Source organism: Alosa sapidissima, chromosome 2 (genome assembly GCF_018492685.1).
Source record: "Alosa sapidissima isolate fAloSap1 chromosome 2, fAloSap1.pri, whole genome shotgun sequence".
NCBI lineage: Eukaryota > Metazoa > Chordata > Actinopteri > Clupeiformes > Clupeidae > Alosa > Alosa sapidissima.
Window position 1 is genome coordinate 21,722,129 of NC_055958.1, and position 21,754 is coordinate 21,743,882.

At 41.7% G+C, this 21,754-nt stretch overlaps 3 protein-coding genes across 7 annotated transcripts; 1 reads left to right on the forward strand and 2 right to left on the reverse strand.

The window, feature by feature from the left end:
* Nucleotides 1-338: 338 nt before the first annotated feature.
* On the forward strand, nucleotides 339-12,913 carry vil1 (villin 1). 2 transcript variants are annotated; one of them, XM_042084427.1, is made up of 20 exons: nucleotides 339-442; nucleotides 4,736-4,844; nucleotides 5,065-5,139; nucleotides 5,247-5,443; nucleotides 5,787-5,895; nucleotides 7,069-7,179; nucleotides 7,286-7,488; nucleotides 7,580-7,658; nucleotides 9,001-9,099; nucleotides 9,274-9,427; nucleotides 9,569-9,669; nucleotides 9,791-9,928; nucleotides 10,039-10,197; nucleotides 10,306-10,485; nucleotides 11,054-11,199; nucleotides 11,282-11,426; nucleotides 11,542-11,730; nucleotides 11,889-11,957; nucleotides 12,156-12,308; nucleotides 12,463-12,913. In XM_042084427.1, the coding sequence occupies exons 2-20, from the start codon at nucleotides 4,764-4,766 to the stop codon at nucleotides 12,574-12,576; spliced, it is 2,502 nt and encodes an 833-aa protein (XP_041940361.1). In that variant the 5' UTR covers nucleotides 339-442; nucleotides 4,736-4,763; the 3' UTR covers nucleotides 12,577-12,913. The 2 variants fall into 2 exon arrangements, with proteins under 2 accessions (XP_041940361.1, XP_041940360.1); XM_042084426.1 differs by lacking the exon at nucleotides 339-442 and adding an exon at nucleotides 1,441-1,682.
* Nucleotides 12,914-13,454: 541 nt separating this feature from the next.
* Nucleotides 13,455-16,353, reverse strand: zgc:66484 (uncharacterized protein LOC327557 homolog). Of its 4 annotated transcripts, XM_042084434.1 has the most exons (4): nucleotides 15,643-16,353; nucleotides 14,694-15,549; nucleotides 14,164-14,344; nucleotides 13,455-13,978 (listed from the first exon to the last, which is right to left on the reverse strand). In XM_042084434.1, the coding sequence occupies exons 1-4, from the start codon at nucleotides 15,866-15,868 to the stop codon at nucleotides 13,862-13,864; spliced, it is 1,380 nt and encodes a 459-aa protein (XP_041940368.1). In that variant the 5' UTR covers nucleotides 15,869-16,353; the 3' UTR covers nucleotides 13,455-13,861. The 4 variants fall into 4 exon arrangements, 3 of the variants coding, with proteins under 3 accessions (XP_041940368.1, XP_041940367.1, XP_041940366.1); XM_042084433.1 differs by having other exon boundaries at nucleotides 14,164-14,335; nucleotides 14,694-16,353; XM_042084432.1 differs by having other exon boundaries at nucleotides 14,694-16,352.
* Nucleotides 16,354-17,073: 720 nt separating this feature from the next.
* LOC121703954 (sterol 26-hydroxylase, mitochondrial-like) lies at nucleotides 17,074-20,689 on the reverse strand. The gene is made up of 9 exons (XM_042084431.1): nucleotides 20,047-20,689; nucleotides 19,574-19,764; nucleotides 18,896-19,095; nucleotides 18,485-18,682; nucleotides 18,234-18,397; nucleotides 17,988-18,154; nucleotides 17,754-17,835; nucleotides 17,440-17,640; nucleotides 17,074-17,271 (listed from the first exon to the last, which is right to left on the reverse strand). Exons 1-9 carry the CDS (start codon nucleotides 20,254-20,256, stop codon nucleotides 17,140-17,142), a joined length of 1,545 nt encoding a protein of 514 aa, XP_041940365.1. The 5' UTR covers nucleotides 20,257-20,689; the 3' UTR covers nucleotides 17,074-17,139.
* Nucleotides 20,690-21,754: the final 1,065 nt, after the last annotated feature.

Sequence of the window (21,754 nt, forward strand, 5' to 3'; positions counted from 1 at the left end):
AAGATGTTGGATGTTTCTAGCGACAAACACAGTGGACAGTAAGGTGCTTGTTCAGAGTGTGTGAGGGGTACACTTCACGGCACACTAACAAAAGGAGAGCCGCAGAGCTGAACTAACAACCACGCGGAAATGAGTCCACTTCAGCATTATGTAAGCCAGGGCCACAGAGCACCGTAAACACCCAGTGACCACTGCTTAGTGGAACTGAGCCCTGGGATACCCCCTCTCCCTCATTCTTATATTCTCTTTTTTGCTCATACACTCTTTCTTTCCCTTTCTCACTCCTTCCCTGTCTCCTGGCCGTTCCAATCTGAGTGTGGTTAATAAGTGTGAGCATGGGGAGGGAAGGGGAGGTGTAGGGACTGAAGTTCACTCACAAAGTGTGAGGAAGAAAGGGCTGCAGAGAACTTGACATTGCCCTGCCGTGGAGTCCAAGAATCAGGTATGTGAAAATCTTACTACTGGAATTTGGGCTGTGCAGACCTTTTCTTTGAAGTAGTCTTGTTATAGCTTGATGTTTGTGGATTTTAAGAACTGCCGAGTGCTAAAGCAGGTCTGGGGGGGGATCGATCACTAGGGCCACTGAACTAATCATGAAGTCCTCATGAGCTTATGAGTCATTCCTCATGAGCAATTTCCCATGACCTTCCTTTAATGTCGCCAAGATTAGACCAACAGCAACCACAAACAACTCTGAGCTCACATTTGATGGTTCATTTGGCTGTGGGCAATGCTGACCTAGTCTCTGTGCCCAAAGGAATTCTTAAAGTGTTGTTTGTGCCTTTGCCAGTAAATGTTGGGTAAGGTGGGCCCTCCTGATTACTAATAAATCAATAAGACAACAGAAACTCAAGGTCAGTAGGGTGTCTTACTGCAAGTCACATTTGCAGTTGATGTTTTGGTCACTCTTTGATTTTCTGTCGTATTCACACGAGCGGTGGTTGAGCAAGGCTCATGCATGATATGTTCACTGTGTGTACATGGGAACATAATGTAATTTCTATCTAAGTTATGGGGCAGAATAAGACAGACTTAATCATTGCACATTCCACAAGAGATTTTGGCTTTCTGTCAGGAGATCTAGCCGAGATCCCATAAGCTGAAGATCACAGAGGATTTAACACTCAGGGACAAGCGGGCAGACACACACATACACACACACACACACACACACACACACACACAGCAGCAAGCTCTCTGTTCTTAAATAAACGCATTAGGACTGAAATTAGCCATAGGATCGAATAACAAAGCTCTCTGGCTCTGCACCAATATTTCATTCTCAGTCTGCGGTAATTGCACGCAGAGCAAATCAGGCCTGCATTTAAACTTCACTGCACTAACAAAGAAGCCTGGCCCTTGGGTAAACACCTATCCCAGGTGAGATCAAGAAAGCAAACAAGGCTAACGCACCAATTGGGCTCCAGCCTGCCAGCGACGCAGACACAGACGTGGGGGCCGAGCTCTTAGCAGAGGCCAGCTATGAATGGCACACACCTGTATGCAGATCTCCAGCGCTTGCCATATATGGGGGAGCGATGCGTTTTATGAGTGGGGAGGGCAAGAGGCAAAGTTCACGGGTTGTAAAGAGGCAAGGGAGAGCTGCGGACACTCTGCAACTGCCTGTTTCGATGCTGCGACGTCTCTTCCCACACCTCTCTCCACCACTCTCCGCGCCACAGGTGAGTGCCACTCTGCTGAGCACACCTTTTCTAGCATCTCTGGGGGTTAAAATAGAGACACTGTGTGGCAAATTGATCCATGAGCGTATAAGAGATGGGTCAGGAATGTACAGAGTAGGGATGTGAGAGATGACACTGCTGCAAAAATGTTAACCATGCTATGTCCTTTTATTCCATAATGGACTGGGTCCATTTTCATCTAAATTCAGAAATTATTTTAGTGGAAATTCGGTGTCATGAGTGGCATCATAAACCTACTGTAGTAGCATATGAAAGGGACAGATATAACACTGTCCAAGTCCATCCTCAGGGTGTGGTCAGGAGCAGGTCTTGTTTGAGTTGTCTAGAGAACCATATGTTAACGTTTTTTTTAATGGATTTTAGGTTCATACTCACTCAATTTGTAGTGCTTCACAATGATATACATCTCATGTCTACCAGGGCTTAAATATGATGACAGACAAATGCATACTCTTCTAAAAATTAGGTTAGTTGCCTGGTTGAAATGAAAAGGTGAAAATGAACAACTGTACGACAGTAACAGCAACTGAAGCTTTTTTTACATATGCGTTAACGTGTCAGTAGTATTAACCAGCCGCAAAGCGATTCTGGGACACAGAGCAAACAGATGTCAGTGAGAAGAGACAGGGTTTCCCAGCAGGGGAGGCAGCAGACCTGTTGGAGGTGCATGGAGGAGAGGAGAAGGGAGGGGGCCTTGCCATTCAAACTGTGAAGTAAATTATCGCTCAAGGCCATGCCAGGCCACAGTTACGTAATAGCTGGGTACACTGTCCTGCTTGTTCTGCCAATTTCTCTCACAATTATGGGCACTCTCGATTATAAACTAGATAAGGAGATAAGGTTCAGCTGCCCATTTTTATGTATCATACAGAAACCATATATAGTTCTCATGCTAATTCTTATGTTATGTGTAATTCACACATAGCATATCTCTGTGGCACAGTGAGAGTTGTGTTTGGTTTTGTAATTGTTTTAGGAATACTTTGTTTCTTACAGAGCCCCTCAAAGAGACTATGCCATAGATAGATTACAATATCCACAGACCTCTGAACAGCAGTTTGATCATGCATTGATAAGCTTGATAAGGACGCTCATAAAAAGTTTATTTTATTATGGGCAAACCCACAAATCAACTGTGTGATGAGATCAGTGAAGAGAGATATATAATACATCTACATATAACACTTAAAGCAAACCTTTGTCACTGCATTGTCATTGACAATGTACTCATACTACCAGTACATGTTTCCTAATGTTGAGGGAAAAGACAGCCTCTCATTTCACTTGTCAGAACAACATCCTCATATCCCTCTCGCCATCAGTTCAGAGGTCTAATGTTGTCATGGGAGCGTAGCCATATCTGACTGCCATCACGGCCCTTAATGAGGAAAAGGGGAGGCACAGCATGGCAGTCTCAGAGGAGAGGACAGTCACTAGACGCTTCACAGATGGCTGGAGTCAAACTCACCTGATCACTCAGCAGCAGCAGTGCAACATAAACAAAAACATGTTTGCCTGACATAAAGCTTAACATGTTTTATGTCAAAAACGTAGGGGGAGGGGGTGTACAGTAATAATCATCTGTGGCGCCACATCGTGATGTGGGCGAGGCCTCCTTGAACTGAGTAATATTTGCTCAGAAGGGTATTATTAACACAGCTGGAAAGTCTGTCCCTTGAATGAAGGCAAACATGGCACAACAATAACAATTAATGGCCAGCTAATCATAAAACATGCATGATTCCCTGTGAGATATACAAAGTCTGTTTTATTGAGCCCTAAATTGCCATCAGTCAAAGCTGATCTGAATGCAAACTTAAACAATTCAGCTTCAATTGCACTGCACTTTTTAAAAATGGACATTCAAAGTGCATGAACCAACATTGCATTGTTTGTAAGGCAGAGATGTGGATATGAAACAGTACATTCAGCCCTTAGGGAAGAAGGCTGTGGCAGTGAGGTTAACTGGTCATTTTATCTCAGTCCTCCCACAAGTTCCATCACACATGCTAAAGAGAGATTGACATGCTCCACCGTGATGAGTTTAGACCGCATAGCCTTTTCCACCCAACGAGTCACTCACTCATTTCAATAGAACAGCAGTATTCATTTACTGAACTTTAAAAACACTATTGTTTGACAACACAGGTTAGTCAAAAAGCTGTGACACTAGAGTTAAACACTATTTATCTTACTAGTATATATACTGCACCATAATGTTTCAGTGGGTATGGTCAGTAAGGTTTAACTGCTGAGAAGACATATGTGAAATGAGGCTAGGCAGGAAGTTCTAAAAGGGATTTCCACTTGACTATCTCTGGCCATGTAAATTAGACCTATTTAGATAATGGCACATAACACTTCAATTTGGTGTTTGCTGTTACTGCTGTTAATGTTTGTACCTTTGCTAATTTCACACCAAACACATGTCCTGTTTGCAGCAGCAAGAACCATTTAATACATACATGTGTGTTTACACCTTCACCAGTCCGGAAACTTGAACTGTTAAAAAGATTCAGTGGTGAAGGTTGTTTCACTTCCTGTGGTGTGGTTTGCTGTTGCTCTGTGAGAATGTTGAAGCGATCAGGGAGTGCTGAACAGAGGGGATCCACCCAGTATTGCTCACTACACACTATTAATGGGGGATCATAAGTCAACTTGACAACCTCAGGACGGCTTGGAGAAAGGCCTCAATAAAAGAGGATCATTAATGTCGCTAATAAAAACACATTATGAAGACAAGAAAGTTCAAAGTTGCGTACTGAGCTGTGCTGTCAGTAATTTTCCGGTGAGCACTCAATGACAGGCGGTCCATGCACAAAGTTGAAAATCCTATGCAATAAACATAGTGCTTGATACTGGAAGGGTGTGACATTGGACCACTGTGAGGGAAACAGAGTGGTGTGAAGAATATAACGTTGCGCCCTGTTTAATGGGCCACACACACCAATCACCTGGGCTGAAATGTATGCTGTGTTGAGCAACTCCCCAGACTATCTCTCTTAAGATCTCTCTTCTTCTCCCACATCTAGGTATTCCCCAGGAGCTGAAGCTGGCACCATGCCACAAGTTCAAGTCAAATCTCAGATTCCAAAAGTCCTCAATAAAACAACCCCTGGTCTACAGATATGGAGGGTGGAGGTAAAAGAGCATGAACTATGAGCTGAACCATTCTTGCCTAATGCCATCACACCTGTCATGTAGCATGACTGAAAATGTGGGATTCATGTGAAGACCTTTGTTTAGACATTTTTCATGTGCTATCTCATTTGAAAAGGTTAACAAAGAGATCATCACATGTGGAATTATTTGTATGTCGTGTAGGTATGTGTCTTTTATGTGCTTTACATTTTCCCACCAGAACATGGAGATGGTGCCTTTCCCCTCAAAAGCATATGGCCACTTCTATGAGGGAGACAGCTATGTGATACTCTATGTAAGTGTCCATAAGTTCAATACAGGCTTATTATCAAGTGTTTTTACAACTGATCATCCATTAATCCAAAAATGTCCACCAATCTCATACTTTACATGGCAACTCAGACGCATAAGACCAGCGGGGCTTACTCCTATGACATCCATTACTGGCTGGGCAAGAACACCTCTCAGGATGAGCAAGGGGCAGCCGCCATCTACACCACCCTGATGGACGACCACCTGGGAGGTGTGGCCGTGCAGCACCGCGAGACGCAGGGCTACGAGAGCGCCACCTTTCGAGGATACTTCAAGCAGGGCATCATGTGAGTAGGCCTCTGTGTACAGGCACACAGTGCGCCATTATGGAAAAAACACCTGTCATCCTTCTGTCATCCACCTGTCAACGGTTTAGGGCAATGTTGCACCAGAGTGGCACCCATTTATTGGATATGGCTTCTGATTTATTAGGAAAATATTACAAAATGTTGTGTATCAGACAAGTAATACTATGACACCAAAGGAAGAGGAAGTTGGGTAAGATCTAACTGGGGCTTACTTCTGCTTCTGTTCTAAGAACTGGCAGACTATAAATGTTAAGCACACTACACATCCTTTGGGAAAAAAATACGCAATTTCTTAACCCATCTGTCCTCTGACTCCTAATAGCTACAAGAAGGGAGGGGTGGCGTCTGGATTGAAACAGGTTGAGACTAACACGTACAACATCCGCCGACTGCTGCATGTCAAGGGGAAGAAGAATGTTGTGGCTGGAGAGGTAAGAATGTCACACCCTCTCACACAGCTAACACATCAAGCTGTTTATAGAAGGCCAGCGACAAACAGAAAGACACACAGTGGATGACACACTGATAGCGAGAGCTCCAAGCGAGTTCATTTCCACCAGCTTTGGAGAGCCGCCTTTCGCAAGAGCATGGAGACACTGAATCATTGCAGCCAGGGTCAAAAAAGGTCCAAAACAGCCTGCTAAACCACACTGACACACACTGCTATGGTCAGTTAAATTGTTTCTAAGTTTCCACAATGAAATCATCTGTACAGTAGGCCTTAAGACTTCATCACAGTACATGAGAAACGAATGAGTGGCAGGAAAGGTGATCGCTCTCTTAGGGCTGGGCGATATGGACCAAAAGTCATATCCCGATATATTTAGGTTGAATATCGATATACGATATATATCCCGATATTTTTTCTGCAAAGTTAGAGCTGTAAAATGAAATGTTCAGTCAAATATGAGTAGTTTTATTGAAAACTCACTACTCAAATAACAATAAAATCTAAACATAAAATTGGAGTGCCTTTTTTTAAATCAAAGCTCCGTAAGGTGCACATTTAAATAAAAAAAAATATGTTAAATAAAAATAGCCTATAAAATAAAATAGGCCAATCTTTTTCTGAAATAAATATATTTATATGAGAAAAGTAGTGTGCAGTTTCACAGCAGTGCAGAGAAGGGAGCAGTGCAGCAGAAAGCTCTGGTCAGCGGCTTGCGTGGAGCAAGGATCACGGCGCAAATTTGAACTAGATATATGCGATATGGTCTAATTCCATATCGCATTTTAAAATATATCTATATATCTTTTATATTGACATATATCGCCCAGCCCTATGCTCTCTCAGTCTAGAGCACAAGCCACAGGATAACTGCTGGGTAACATTTCATGCTAACTGCATAACCCAATCAACCAGATGAAGATTAAGCAACCATGCCCTTCGGCATCCTTTCATGTATCTCATGGGACACAGCCTCATCCGTGTTTAAAACACAGTACATCAACCAGCTAGTTCAACTTTTTTCAAAACAAAATGTTTTCTAGCACCTCCTTGTGGTCCACACAAATGCATGTCTTTCAAGCCACTGGCATAAACTCATAGATCCCACTCCAGGTCTCCCATCCAATATGTCTAATCTGTCATGTTTGATACTTAGGTGGACCTAAGCTGGAACAGTTTCAACAAGGGCGACGTGTTCCTGCTGGACATGGGGAGCCTGATCATTCAGTGGAATGGACCGAAGAGCAACCATATGGAGAGACTGAAGGCAGGACACCATTCTTTGCTCAAACCATCCAAAACCATCCCTCTGAGACTGATATTATTAACTGGTTTATTGAGCACTCATTCTAAGCAAACTGCTGTTCTTGCAGGGGGTGAATCTGGCCAAGGACATCCGTGACCGGGAGAGAGGAGGCCGAGCACAGGTTACTGTGGTGGATGGAGATGACGAGAAGTCCTCCGAGGAGGCCATGAAACTCATGAAACAGGTCCTGGGGGAGAGGAGGGACATCAAAGACCCCATACCCGACACCGTGGTGGATGAGAAACTCAAGTCCAGCATCAAGCTCTTTCAGTGAGTACTGACTCTCAATACAGCTCTTCAACTGACCTATACCTACATATGGATGTCTCTCTAATACAACAGGGCTGTCACCTTTCAACAGCATTTCAGATGCACAGGGGAACCTGGTGGTTCAGGAGGTGGCTGTGAAACCCCTGACACAGGACCTGCTAAGGCATGAGGTAAGCTACCACTTTTTAATACGCATCAGGAATAGCTGAATTGCGCCAATTATGCAGATGCTATGGTTGTGTTATTACCACACAATGAAATGTTTGAGATTCAATTAAGTGTATCAGGTTAAAATGAGACATTTGCCTCTTGCCAGCTGATGTAGCTGGTGTATTCTATTTGATGCTAATTAATGTGGGTGAGATTTAAAGTAAAAATGGAGAACTGAGAGGTCTTTTCAGAAATGTGCGTGCCATGGAAGAGGGCTGGGCTCCAACTACAGAGATTAAAGAGTAAAGATAAACTTCAGTGGACGGAACAGTGGACAATGGACGGAAGAGAGGATAAACATTGTTGACACTGCTCCTACCTTAAAATACATGCTTCTTACTTTCAGTACAGCCTACATACTAATAATATCCATTCATGCTGTGGTATTGCCCTTACAGGTTGATTAAACATAATTATGGGTACATGCCTATACCCTATTGAAACTCTGTTCTGTTTGGACAGTGTCAGAGTGCATTCGATAGATAGATAGATAGATAGATAGATAGATATCACACACAACATTCACTAACAGCAGAAAAAGTAATACATGTATATAATATAAAAAACACAACTAAGCAATAAGGACAGTAGAAGATAGATAATATACTAAAAACAAATTATACTAAATAACACTAAATCTAAATCAAGTCTAAAACAGTATCTACATAGTGTGCATAGATTAAGCATGAGGCGCTTGCATTACATGGAATAGAAGTAAAATGAACTGGCAGACCTTGACTTTACCCACAAGGGTTTGGCTGGTCTCTTGCTTTTTTCCTTTTAGGGTTTAGTTCTCCAAAAGGTTGTTCTGTAAATCTAAAGATACTAAACAGGAAGCAAGCCATCTTACCACTGACTAGAGAAAGGACAGATTATTTAGCTCACGCTCATTGATATTCAATAATATTTTTTAATTTTTTAAAAAGCTTTTCTAAAAAATAAAAACAAATTCCAAAAGGCAGGCTCTCAGCTAAACCCTTTTATGGTCATTTACGTGTAGGTTGAATACAAAAGAATACAAAACATACATGCTACTTTGAGAGTTAAGACCATACTTTCATTTGTGATGTTTGTCAGTGAGTACAAATGATTACATTTATTCATTTGATCATTTCATTTCCCTTATTGTATACTAACACTTTTTCTTACCAGGATGCATGGTATACGCTAGAGAAGTGAAAAAATAGTAGGGCTGACTGCTCAAACCAAAGAACATTTATAGAAAATAAAACACAGAAGAAGAATCTGAAAAGTCATTTGCAGTGATACCACAAAAAACACAATTCAGTGCTCTTCCTACAGGACTGCTATCTGCTGGACCAGGGTGGGATAAGGATCTTCATCTGGAAAGGGAAGATGGCCTCCAAGACAGAGAGGTCTGAGTCTCTGAATAAAGCAGAGGTGAGTATTTAACTGGCACGTAAATTCAGTACCAATAAATACACCTACTGACGGTCAAGGGACTATAGAAGTACAATCAAGGATATACATGCTAATTAAAACATGCAAACGTGTGAACAAACGAATGGTCTGTCATTTCGTACTGGTTTTAAACCAATTACTCCCTTCTCCAAGGCCTACAAGAGGGCTAAAGGCTACCCTCAGTCCACTTATGTCGAGACCGTGAATGATGGGGCCGAGTCCGCCATATTCAAACAGCTTTTCCAGAAGTGGACGGTGAAGAACCAGACTACGGGGCTTGGGGTAACACACAGCCCTGGGAAAATTGGTAGGTAGACCAGACCACTTCATTTCACTCTACAGCTTTTGATGGGACCAGTTTATATTACAAATATAAAAATATTCATATGTCGATCTGCCATACATCAAAGAGCCCCATTATAACTCTGCCATTCTCTGCATGCTGCAGCCAAGGTTGAACAGGTCAAATTTGATGCCACATCCATGCATGCCAGACCTGACCTGGCCGCAAAGCAGAAAATGGTGGACGATGGAACCGGTGAAGCACAGGTCAGGACCATTTGACCACCAGCATGCTTACTGACAGCTGATTCAATTCCTTACTTTAAATAAAGACCTCTGCCTGCTTCCCAGTGTACAAATTGCACATATCTCTCTCATACGCACAAAGGTATGGAGGATCGAGGATAGTGAGCTGGTTCCAGTGGACAGAAGGTGGCTGGGCCACTTCTACGGTGGAGACTGCTACCTCATCCTCTACGAATATGAAGTCAGCAACAAAAAGCACTACATACTGTACATGTGGCAGGTCAGTAGCACTCATATGCATTCCACAAGCACCTTGTACGACTCCCTGACTGCAAGAGAAGTGCCACGCATTTCTGCAAGTTGTCAATGTCAATGCATGTTGTGTCACAGGGCCGTCACGCCAGCACTGCAGAGCTGGCCGCCTGTGCATACCAAGCTGTGGCCCTGGACCAGAAGTACAATGGGGAGCCTGTCCAGGTGCGAGTGCCTATGGGCAAAGAACCTATGCATCTCATGGCCATTTTCAAGGGCAGGATGGTCGTGTATGAGGTACGTCAAACAGCTCTATTTTCCCCTTACTGTATTGTTGCATTGTTGGCGTCAAGCTCAGTGGAAATAGAAGTGTACACCTCCTGACCTTTGCTTGATTGTCCGCAGGAAGGAAGTTCCAGAGAAAACTCCTCTCATGCCAAGCCAGCCGTGCGGCTCTTCCACATTCACGGCAGCAACGAGTTCAACACCAGCGCCATCGAGGTGCCAGCTCGCTCGTCCAGCCTCAACTCCAATGATGTGTTTGTGCTCAAGACTGAGAAATGCTGTTATCTGTGGTGCGGAAAGGTAGGTATCTCTAAATGATTTAGTGTCACACTTAATTATTGAGTAATTGCTTTGGGCATGTGATGGTGCAGAATGATGTACATAAGGTGCCCTTATTATTATTTAACAAGCAAAGTCTAAAGTCTAACTAAAGCTAACATTTGATAGTCTGGCCATATCGAACTTAATCATTTGATACCATGACCAAGATAAGCCCAAAGATTAGTGGCTCAGCTCAATGCTCCCACATGCCATGCAATAGTTGTAGTTGCTTGTGATATTTTGCGCATTGCCTGACATCTATCTATCTATCTATCTAACACTCAACAGCTTTGACATATGTAGACTCTTTCAATCTTTTCCTAGAGGATATCCAGTTGAAAAGTTCAAAACCAACGCAGATACTTTGAAATTAAAATGAATCAGGCTTTAGCTTAATGCTCTACAAAATGTCGACTTTAAAACATGTTTTTGTCCCAACGTTACCATTAGCTCAATGTTGATTTATGTGCCACCGGAAATGCTTTGGGAACGCACATGTTTGTTTATGCTGTTAAAAGGGTCTATATCTGACTGGTGTGCATTGCAGGGATGCAGTGGGGATGAGAGGGAGATGGGAAAATCTCTGGCGGATATCATCTCCAAAAGGGAAAAGCTTGTCATTGCAGAGGGCCAGGAACCAGCTGACTTCTGGGTGAACCTTGGAGGGAAATCCCAATACGCCAGCAGTAAGAGGTACAGCCGTTGTTCTAATGTGTCCTCCTCATGGATCTCACTCTGTAGTCCTCCTCTGCTCATTCCCTGTGACTTTTATTAGACTACAGGAGGAGCACGACAACATCACCCCACGCCTCTTTGAGTGCTCCACCCAGACTGGCACGTTTGTTGCCACAGAGATCACAAACTTCAACCAAGATGACCTGGATGAGGAGGATGTCATGCTGCTGGATATCTGGGATCAGGTGAGATACCTCTTTTGATTTTACCAGGTGTGGCACCACCATGATAATGAATAACATTAATTTGATTATTTCAAGAGAATGTAGAAACATAGCTGTTTACATCTCTCTCATACAGATATACCTGTGGATTGGGAAAGGTGCCAATGAGAAGGAGAAGCAGGAAGCAGTCGTCACTGCTCAAGAATACCTGCGCAGCCACCCAGCTGGACGTGATGTAAACACACCAATCCTGATGGTCAAGCAGGGTTTTGAGCCTCCCACCTTCACTGGCTGGTTCCATGCCTGGGATCCTCACAAGTGGAGTGTATGTGCTCATTTAGAACAAAACAATCAACTGTTCAAATGGCAATGACTTAAAGGAGTAAAAACAGCTCCATTGTGAAAACGACGGCCAAAGACTTCACAGAATCACCATAATACACCACACTGTGACGTATTCACATTCTCAAATCTTGTGTTTAGGATGGAAAGTCATATATGCAGTTGAAGTCTGAGCTCGGAGACGCAACTAACATCATCCAGATTTCAATGGTGAGTTCAAGATAAGACTTTCACTTGTTCCAGGTGTTTTCCTAATCGATTCCAAAACATGTTTACCTATAAATTCTACCTGTGGGTGGCGTCCTTACAGTGGATTGTCCACATCTGTACAGTTCAGTTAAGATTTATGATACACTACACTATCTTTAAGCCTAACTTGGAATCGCATGATCTCACCTGTGTGTTCAGGAGATGACCAACAGCAACAACTTCAACAGCACCAACAAAAAGGAATCTTCTGTTAGCATGGTTCCTACCACGAGGCCCGCCTTTCCTGCAGACAAGCTGATTAACTGTCTGGCTGAGGACCTGCCTGAGGGGGTGGATCCCACGAAAAAGGAGGTAAAGACTCACCAGGACGAACCCTAGATCCTATCTCGCGGGCCAAATATGTAAACTTAAATATAATTATGCAGAAATGAACAGAACGTAAATGTATGTTTTGACATGGAATTTAGAGCCTCTGTAAATAGTTCATTTCTTTCTGAAACTGCAGGAATACCTTTCAAATGAAGACTTTACTTTGATCCTGGGCATGGCTCGCATGGACTTTTACTCCATGCCCGATTGGAAGCAGCAGAATCTTAAGAAGAACAAGGGCTTGTTTTAGAGAGACACACACTGTGATGAGCACTCCTCAACATCACTCTTACTGATGTCTAACATGAATCTTTACTTTGTAATTTTGTTTTGCAGACCAGCTGATTAATTGGAATCACATTATTTATGTACCTACTCTTTAGCAGAAAATATGTAATCATACATGTAATTCCATTAGTTCCATCTAGTCTGACATGCAGCTATGTTGCCATTTTGATATGCCACTTAAACTCCTCTTTCCGTCACATTTGGTGGTATGGATACCTTTAACAAGTAGATTTATAATGTTAATGTATTGTTTGATTTTTTTATTGTAGGAATTTTGTTAATTACAAACTAAGTATAAGTATAAGTATATATACTTTTTTGATCCCGTGAGGGAAATTTGGTCTCTGCATTTAACCCAATCGGTGAATTAGTGAAACACAAACAGCACACAGTGAGGTGAAGCACACACTAATCCCGGCGCAGTGAGCTGCCTGCTACAACTGCGGCGCTCGGGGAGCAGTGAGGGGTTAGGTGCCTTGCTCAAGGGCACTTTAGCCGCGGCCCACTGGTCGGGGCTCGAACCGGCAACCCTCCGGTTACAAGTCCAGAGTGCTAACCAGTGGGCCACGGCTGCCCCAAAATACCTTTAACAAGTAGATTTATAATGTTAATGTATTGTTTGATTTTTTTATTGTAGGAATTTTGTTAATTACAAACTAATGTACTACATGGCATTGTTAATAAGATACACATTAATATATTCCTATCAATATTTAACAATACAAACTGACCTCTGGTAAATAAACATTCAAAAATTGCAGTTCCCTTTTACCACAATGATCGGGTATAGAGCAGTAGTATAAACAGCAGTTAGGAAAGAAACTACACGGATGTTGTGTCCAGATGACAAATATAGATATATTTTATTGAACACCGAACATGATTTTCTGTAAATTACAAATTAATATTGGAATAAATGATTAATGGTGTAACCCAATGATATTAGAGAGATGAACCAGAACAGTTCAAACAATGAAATCAATTATCCTGTCTGTAGCTTTTTCCCCTATGTTTTCCATTTTATGGCTTTTGCAAGTAAGCACAATCAATTATTTGGGTAGATAAAGACTCTTCTTTATTACTTTTATCTTTAAACAACGTAAATCAATTACCTTCAGACAGTATCAGATACCTTTCAAAAACCACAAAGATCATTCTTAGTTAGGTCATGGACTATTTAGAATGAGCTGAAAGAGAACTTCCAGGAATTCCATAATGGCAGTGAGTCATTCTTTTTCTAAGAATCTTTAGGTGTAGAGGTTAATGAGTCTCTGTGCTTCTCTGATACCTGTGAGATAAGCTCCATGTGTAGTGGTATAAAAGTTCACATGTGTCGCCTCTCCAGCAAACAGCACCTGCAGAGGCTGGAGGAAAAGAGAATCAAAACACAACGATTACTTCACCTTACACCTGCACCGTCTAATAATTTCTTCCATAATCAACAAAAATATTACAACACAACGCTTACTTGGAACACTCAAGGACAACTACACAGATGTTTCACTTCACCGGTGATGGTACAAAGTTAGTCATGGTTGGACACAAATACCTTCCTGTCGTCAGAACTTGGCTCAGGTGGGAGAGGTGCAGCCAGAGCCCCATGTTCTTCTGCTAGCACCCCCTGTGGCACAAACGTGTAGGAGCCACGGACGTAAGGGTCACGCCCCCACCTGGACATCAACACCTGAGAGACCTCAGGCACAGGCCAGCCAGTAAAGGACCTGAGTAATCTTTTGGGGGGAAAAGAGATTAGGACAACAAAAGAGATTAGGACCACCACCTTATGTTTTATCATTTTCAAGTAGTAGACCTACTTGTATTCATACATTCCACAATGAATCATACTTCAGAAATGAACAGAGATGCTTGTTCATTTTGAAGGACGTATCCTACAGTACTCCTGACCATGAAAACACTCCAAGTGTGTTAAACATAGAAAATGATAGATAGATAGATAGATAGATACTTTATTGATCCCTAAGGGTAAATTCAAGGACAGAGGTAATGACTTGAGAGTAGTCCTTCTCAGAGTAAACAGCCTTTATTACCGGCATAAAGTACATGGAAAGAAAATCTCACCTCATGCAAACATCTCCTACTTCTACATCCTCCAATGTCTCCATATGGAGTGCCTCTCTGCCTGTGATCCAGCCACACAGAACATTCGGGTGGCGAGCCACCGTGTCAAAGCCACAGATTTTTTTAAACCATGTCTCCTTCCAGGCCTCCCCTTCCAGCTCTGAAGTGTAGACAGCGGCATCCTCAGGTCCATTGTCCCATACAAGTTGTATCCCAGCACAGTCTTCTGGCCAAAACCTCTCAGGAAAGCAGAGATAAATCTTGTCTACTGTTCCAATTTCCAGTTTATCAATGGCAGCCATCTTGGAGTTTGGGAGAGGGGGACGAAACATCAGTGCAGCCCTCTGCTTCAAAACCCCCAACGAGACTGTCACTATTACATGGTCTGCTTCAAAGCTCTGACCATGTTCACAAACAATTTGCACAGGATGAGTTGACCTCTTGCCACTCTCATCTAAGGCCCATTCAATGTGTGCCACAGGGGTATTTGTCATAATGACCCCTGCTGGCAACTTTCTTAAAAGGACGTCTATAAATGCTTGATACCCTCCTGGACCAAGGGAATTAAAAAAGCCTCCCTCTAGGGCCTCATAGTGCGAAATCTGGGAGGCAGACACCTCATAAAGGGAAGAGCTTGCTTCGTCCGTACACTCGCACCTCTTGCACCACTCAAAAACCTTCAGGCCATCCTCTGTTGCTGCCAATGGCGACTCAGCAAAGGCGTTGTCAAGGTAATCCCCAAGGCTAAGGCAGCGGTGCCTATCTTCCAGTTCAGAGTCGAATGCCCTGGTGGTGAGTCGACTGAAGAGGGCACACACCTGCTCGACGTCCTCAGCCTGCAGCAACCTCCCATCCTCTTTGAAGAAGTAGTCACAAGGGGTTATAGATCCAGGTAGGCACATTTTAGTGCTGGCTGAGTGCCCCTCTGACAGCAGACCATGCTCCTTACCAAGCTCAAAGAGAGGGTTCCCTTCCTGGCCATGAATCCAGTTTGCCCCCAGCTCTATGATGTCAGAGCCAAATGGTCTCATTGTGTACACTCTGCCACCTACTCTTCCCATGGCTTCCAGGACCTGCACATGTTGAAAACCAGCCTCAAATAAGGTGGCTGCAGCTGCAATTCCCGCAAATCCGGCCCCTATTACTACTACTTTGGCGGTATGAATACGATTCATTGTACATCGAAAGCAATCTAACTAACTCTATCTGCACTTTGTAGGCAATATATATTTATTCAGCTCGTCTATGAATGAATTAGTATACTTAGCCTACACTTTAATTAACTATGTCAATGTGCTGTTCGCGAAAACTGTAGCTACAGTGAAGTGTATAGACGCTGATTGAACAGAAGAATAAAGCAATAAAAAGTGGACCTTTGGAGTCAGTGGACAATGTGGCGCACGTGTTCATATTATAGCCAATATATGTTCGCCAATATGAATTTTACAGTTCGGTTATCTGATAATCTAATCCATCCGTCTAATCTCATCATCTAAATTACACTGAATAAGAAGACTAGGTTGCTGTAGGATAGCCTACTGGCTAAAGTTTGTTGCATACAGTCGATAGTTACAATGACGCTCTGATCAGCCGACTGATGACTCGACTCGACTTCCTGAATTCGCAGTAAGCCTAGGCCTCGCCTACATGGGGTAGCGGCACCATCTACCGACATATATTGGTCACTGAAAGCTCTAGTGTAATTTGTGCGTTGCAGGGCGTCCACAGATCCCATTACCGCACTTTTAGTGTTTTATTGCTATATAGGGCATCTGTCATAGGCCTATAACATTTTTATCCAATAATGAAGAACAGTGCCATGTGATGCAAGTTAGACATCTACACTCATATAACTGTAAAAAAGAAGAAAATAGAAGGTGAACTAATAGGTCTATAGGCCTTACATGAAAATCTTACTCAGTCTGCAGCACAGTGTAATTTGGTGTATAGAAACACAGACTAGGCCTAATGCAAGCCATTTTAAAACCAAAACTCACTTGGAATTTAATGAAAACTACTGAGGAAACATGTAAAAAGACACACATAGCTGATGTACTAGGACATTCGACTACAAGAAACATACATTATCTGTTCTGGAATAGAATCAAACTTATTTAATACAAAAAAAGATTCTGGTAGTTGTTCTGTAAAGGAATATTCATTAGGTTATCAGATGTTTTTTTCTTTATTAGAATCACTTTTGAAAATTACAAATTCTGAAAAATGGACTGTCCCCTAAGAACTTCTATAGTTTTTCTACGATAAAACGTTCTACGATTTTAAGTGAAAAATACACCATTAATGACACCTTTAAGTTATCATGGGTGTGACCTGACAACCCCAAAAAATTGAAACCCAAAAATTAGATACAACAAAGCCATTAGAAATGAGTAGAAGTATCACTCCTCTCGATAAAATGTAGGTTTAATTAGAAATGAGTGTAGGCTTATTGAGTAGAAGTATCACTCCTCTCGATGAAGTGTAGGTTTAATTGTCTGTCTGCAATCAGCACAGTACGATTCAGAACTTTCATTTCACCCACATTTGGATCTGGTCTGACCTCAAACAGCTTGATCATCTATAGGTGGGAAAGAGAAAATTAATAACAAGATTACCCATTAAATTACACATTTAGATAGTAGTATGAGGCTGACACCACACACACATTCAAACGTCACATTCACAAACTAAATTTAAAAAAAATTTCCTACGCTTCTAAGTATACATTTCTGTTGTGTGTTCTCACCCTTGCCAGAGCGAGGTACATCTCCAGCTCTGCTATCCGGCGGCCCACACAGCCTCTCACCCCAAAGCCAAAGGGAATGGAGCCAAAAGGGTGGGGCCTGGCTCTTCCGTCCCTTAACCAGCGCTCTGGTTTGAACTTTGATGGCTCAGGGAATACTTTTTCATCATGGCTTATAGCATAGTGGCATAATGAAAACATTGTCTGTTGTGGTGAGACAGAGAGAAAGCATGGTGAATTGTAATGCTTTGGAACCACACACAGCATTGTAAGGATATAAAGATTGCTGTACAATAGTGTTTAGATTGAGAAATCACCTTCTTGGGAAAGAAATATCCTCCAACAATCATATCTTTCTCTGATATAAGGCGGGCATTGATGGGAACAACTGGATACATCCTATAAATGAATGTAATTTTCAAAAGTTGACCCCATCATTGAAGTCAGTAGCATATTGTTTTTAATATCTGTCTGATTCTCTCGATAGATATTGCCTATTGGGATCATGACAAAGTGAAGCAATTCATCAATTAATGTTATACAGAGTCTACCTAAGAGCTTCCTTGATGACAGCCTTAAGATAAGGCATATTTGTAACATCCTGGGCAGTAGGAATGCCATCTCCTTTAACACAATGGTTCACCTCTTGATATAAAGTGTCTTGAACTTCAGGTTCTCGAGAGAGCTGATACAGTGTCCACATCATGGTGTTTGAGGTCTTTAAAAAACACATAATAGTAGTTGACGCACCAATAATTATTTTCTACATACATAACCCAAAACCAAGTCATTCATACCGTGTCTACTCCAGCCAAAATCAGCTCAGCAATGCTTCCATACACCTCTTTATTGGTCATGTTGGTGTTGGAGAGCAGGTAGGTCAGATACTCTCCGTCCACTTCTTGGTCTGTGTCCACACGCTTCTGAATGGCCTCCATCTTCATGTCTATTAGCTGCCCAGCTAAAGGATGGTCAACATTATGATAATACTGATACTTACAGTGGTCAGTGTATGTTATTTCATAACATTGTTCAGTAACCAACTCACCAAATGTAAAGATGCCTTCCCAACCAGCAGTGTACCTTTTCCAGAAGGGAAGGATATTTCGAGTCCATTTGGGTGTAAGTACCACAGGCATGCTGTAGGTAAACATTTGGGCAATAGAGTCTATGAAGTCCTGTGTTTCAACTGGGATCTCTTTCTCCAAGCACCCAATCCGAGTTTCAAAGAGAATAGATGAGATTCCTTGTTCATATAGATGGAGGAAAGCAATGAAATTACATGGAGTATGAAACTGATATTTGGTCATTTCTGATTCATGTTAAAGAGGACATGCTCCAACACCAGCTAGGTACAGTAGACGTCATATATCATGACATGGCATCTTTGGTCCACATATCTACACTATTCTTTCATCTATTTAACATTACATTATCTCTTATCTATAATAATGATTACCTTCAAGAGCAAAACGGTAGAGCTCATTGGATAGATCAGTCACTAGATCCCCTGTTGGACTGGTCTTGCGTAGGTGGTATATTCTCTTGATGAAGTCGGTGACGACCTCATTGACAACGCCTGCATGCTGCACCGAGTCCTTGGGGTGTAGCATGCGCTTGTTTAGCACAGCTCTCAGTCTGTACCACTTCTCACCTTGTCTAGATGTGTGTGAAATTAAATGAAAAAGGACTGTTAATTATAACGCTCATTTGTCGAAGTGAACCCTCTATTCTTACTGATTAACTGTGCTGTACACCGTGTTATAAATTATTATGCAAATTGGATTTATGTGTCATACTCAAACATTTAGCTTTTTGTTTTTCAATTAAACTCATGGATGGTATTGTGTCTCAGGGTTCTGGATCATTGAAATAAATCTACCTTGGACAAGGTATGAAAACATTGGATATTTCCCGAAAACGTATGCGTGATCATCGTACTGTGAAGAAATTTGCTTCTGGAGTTTTGTTTCTTTGAGGTTTGTTCAATAAAATTCAAATTATACTCTAACGGTTAATGACTTGAAAATTAGCATTGCATAATTTGTAACACAGTGTATATTCAACTGTAATGAAAATGGATTTCAATATGCTAATATATTTCGATATGTGGCACACATTGCCATAACGTCCTTACTCTGTGAAGGGACCATAGCCATAGCCTCTCATGTCTCGGTACTCTGTCCACAGCGCCATGTCTCCGCGAGAGGGGAACTTGTCATCATTTCTGAACAGCTCCTCCACTAAATCTGCACTGTTCACAGCAACGGACTGAACACTGCCAGCACATGCTCTGTACATGGAGCCATAGAGCTGTTTCTCATAGACCTAGTGATTGGGACAACAAGAGTCATGGAACCATATAGCTGTTTCTCATAGACCTAGCAGTCATGGCAAAGCTTCAAAATGGATAAAACCCCAAGTCAGTGAGGTATCTTTCAGTCTCAATACACAATCTGGCATTGTGGTTTCATTTTAAACAATAATTAGACACATTTTAATATACACATTAAAACCAGACTGGTTTAGATAACACCAAGGTGATAAACACTAATGATATTGATGCTGATTGACACAAGGTGTATTTACACTCCAAAGTGATCAGCTTACCTGCAGCTCATGCAGACGACTGAGATAGCCTTTGAAAATCACCCTGAACAGCATCTTCAAAGTCCCAACACGGGGAAGATCTTCTATTGATTTCAGCTTGACATCACTGACAGTGGTTGCCACTTTACTGGCCATCTTTGTACTGCAAAAGCCTGCGGTGGCTGCTTGCTTTAAGAACAACCAGGGGCTCCTGCTCCTCATCATATTCATGTTCACTGCCTGGTTACAACTGAGACACAGTAACTCCACGACCAGTGAATAAAACCGAGTCTTACCGATGCAAAATAGCTGGATCAGTTATACTAGATGGCAAATTAATCAGTTACTGGCTAATAAATCAGTTACTAGATGGCAAATGTATGTAGTGCACAAGCTAGAAAGAGACACAAAATAAGTCAGTTACTTTTCGTTTTTTAGCAAACATCCTGTTGCACACCGGTTGCGGACCTAAGGCTTTGAGTTCTTCTTTGAAATTCTGTTCAGTGATTTCCTGTGATCTGAGGATTGGCACCAAAGAATAGCTAATTTAGTAAAGGACAGAAGTATCAACTGAGCACAGAATATCTTCATACAGCCACTGTCCTCTTGGCTTTTCATCTTTGCATATTATCAAATCTACTTGTCTATCATAGATTTCACCCCTGTAATGCACAGTGCCAATGAAATTGAAATATATATATAAATATTTGAAGCCATTTTTAAAATAAATAGCAATATTTAAATAATAATAATAAACTTTATAAATATAGGGTTAGGTTTATTTAAAATAAATTTTAAATAAACCTAACCCTAACCTCTAACCCTAATCATAACCCTAATTTGTTATGACAAAAACAGAATCTCACTTAATAACAGAAGCGTTGTCATAAACGTTTATGACTTGTTTATGACACATTCATGACAGTGTCATGTCACTCTTATGTCGACACTGTCAAGTAAAGTGTAATCAAAAATGTATTAGACAAATTAGAAATTGGTAATGGACCCCAACACATAGCACCCCCTAGTGGCCCATATCTTGACTTCAAATATGGCCACCAAAATATGCCCTTTTTCTACATTTATGATGCTATGCTGCTTTCAACACATAATATGTCGTGTCTAGAGCCATCTTTCAGCATTATGAAATACATAATGTGACAATCATGCATAATTAAGATGGCAGACATGGTGTATTTATGCTACGTGTTAAAGGATAATTTCGGTATTTACCCGATTCTGGTTTGTTTTGGATGAACGAGACTGGTGGACACAGAAATGTTGACGATGGGTCCCGTCTCAACTTTTTGACTCGTTTAGAATCGCCTTTGACTGCTTCAGAGTGGCTGGCTACAGGCATGCACAAACATGTCCTTAAAATAACCCTTAAAGTTAATTTTCAAAACTGTGCAACTCACCGAGTGGTTATTTTCTGTGCGTGCAATAACCCAGGGTAAAATGAATTCAGCAAAATATATGGAAATTCTGGAGGACAATCTGATTCAGTCTGCAAGAGAGCTACGATTTTGGAGATTTACTTTCCAGCAAGACAATGAGCCGAAGCATACAGCGAAAACTACACAGAAATTGTTTAAAGACAACAAGGTGAATGCTCTGGAGAGGCAGAGTCAAAGCCTACACCTAAATCCTATAGAAATTTGTGGTTGGACTTGAACACGTCTGTTCATACCCAACCCCTTTTCAACCTGACAGAGCTTGAGCAGTTTTA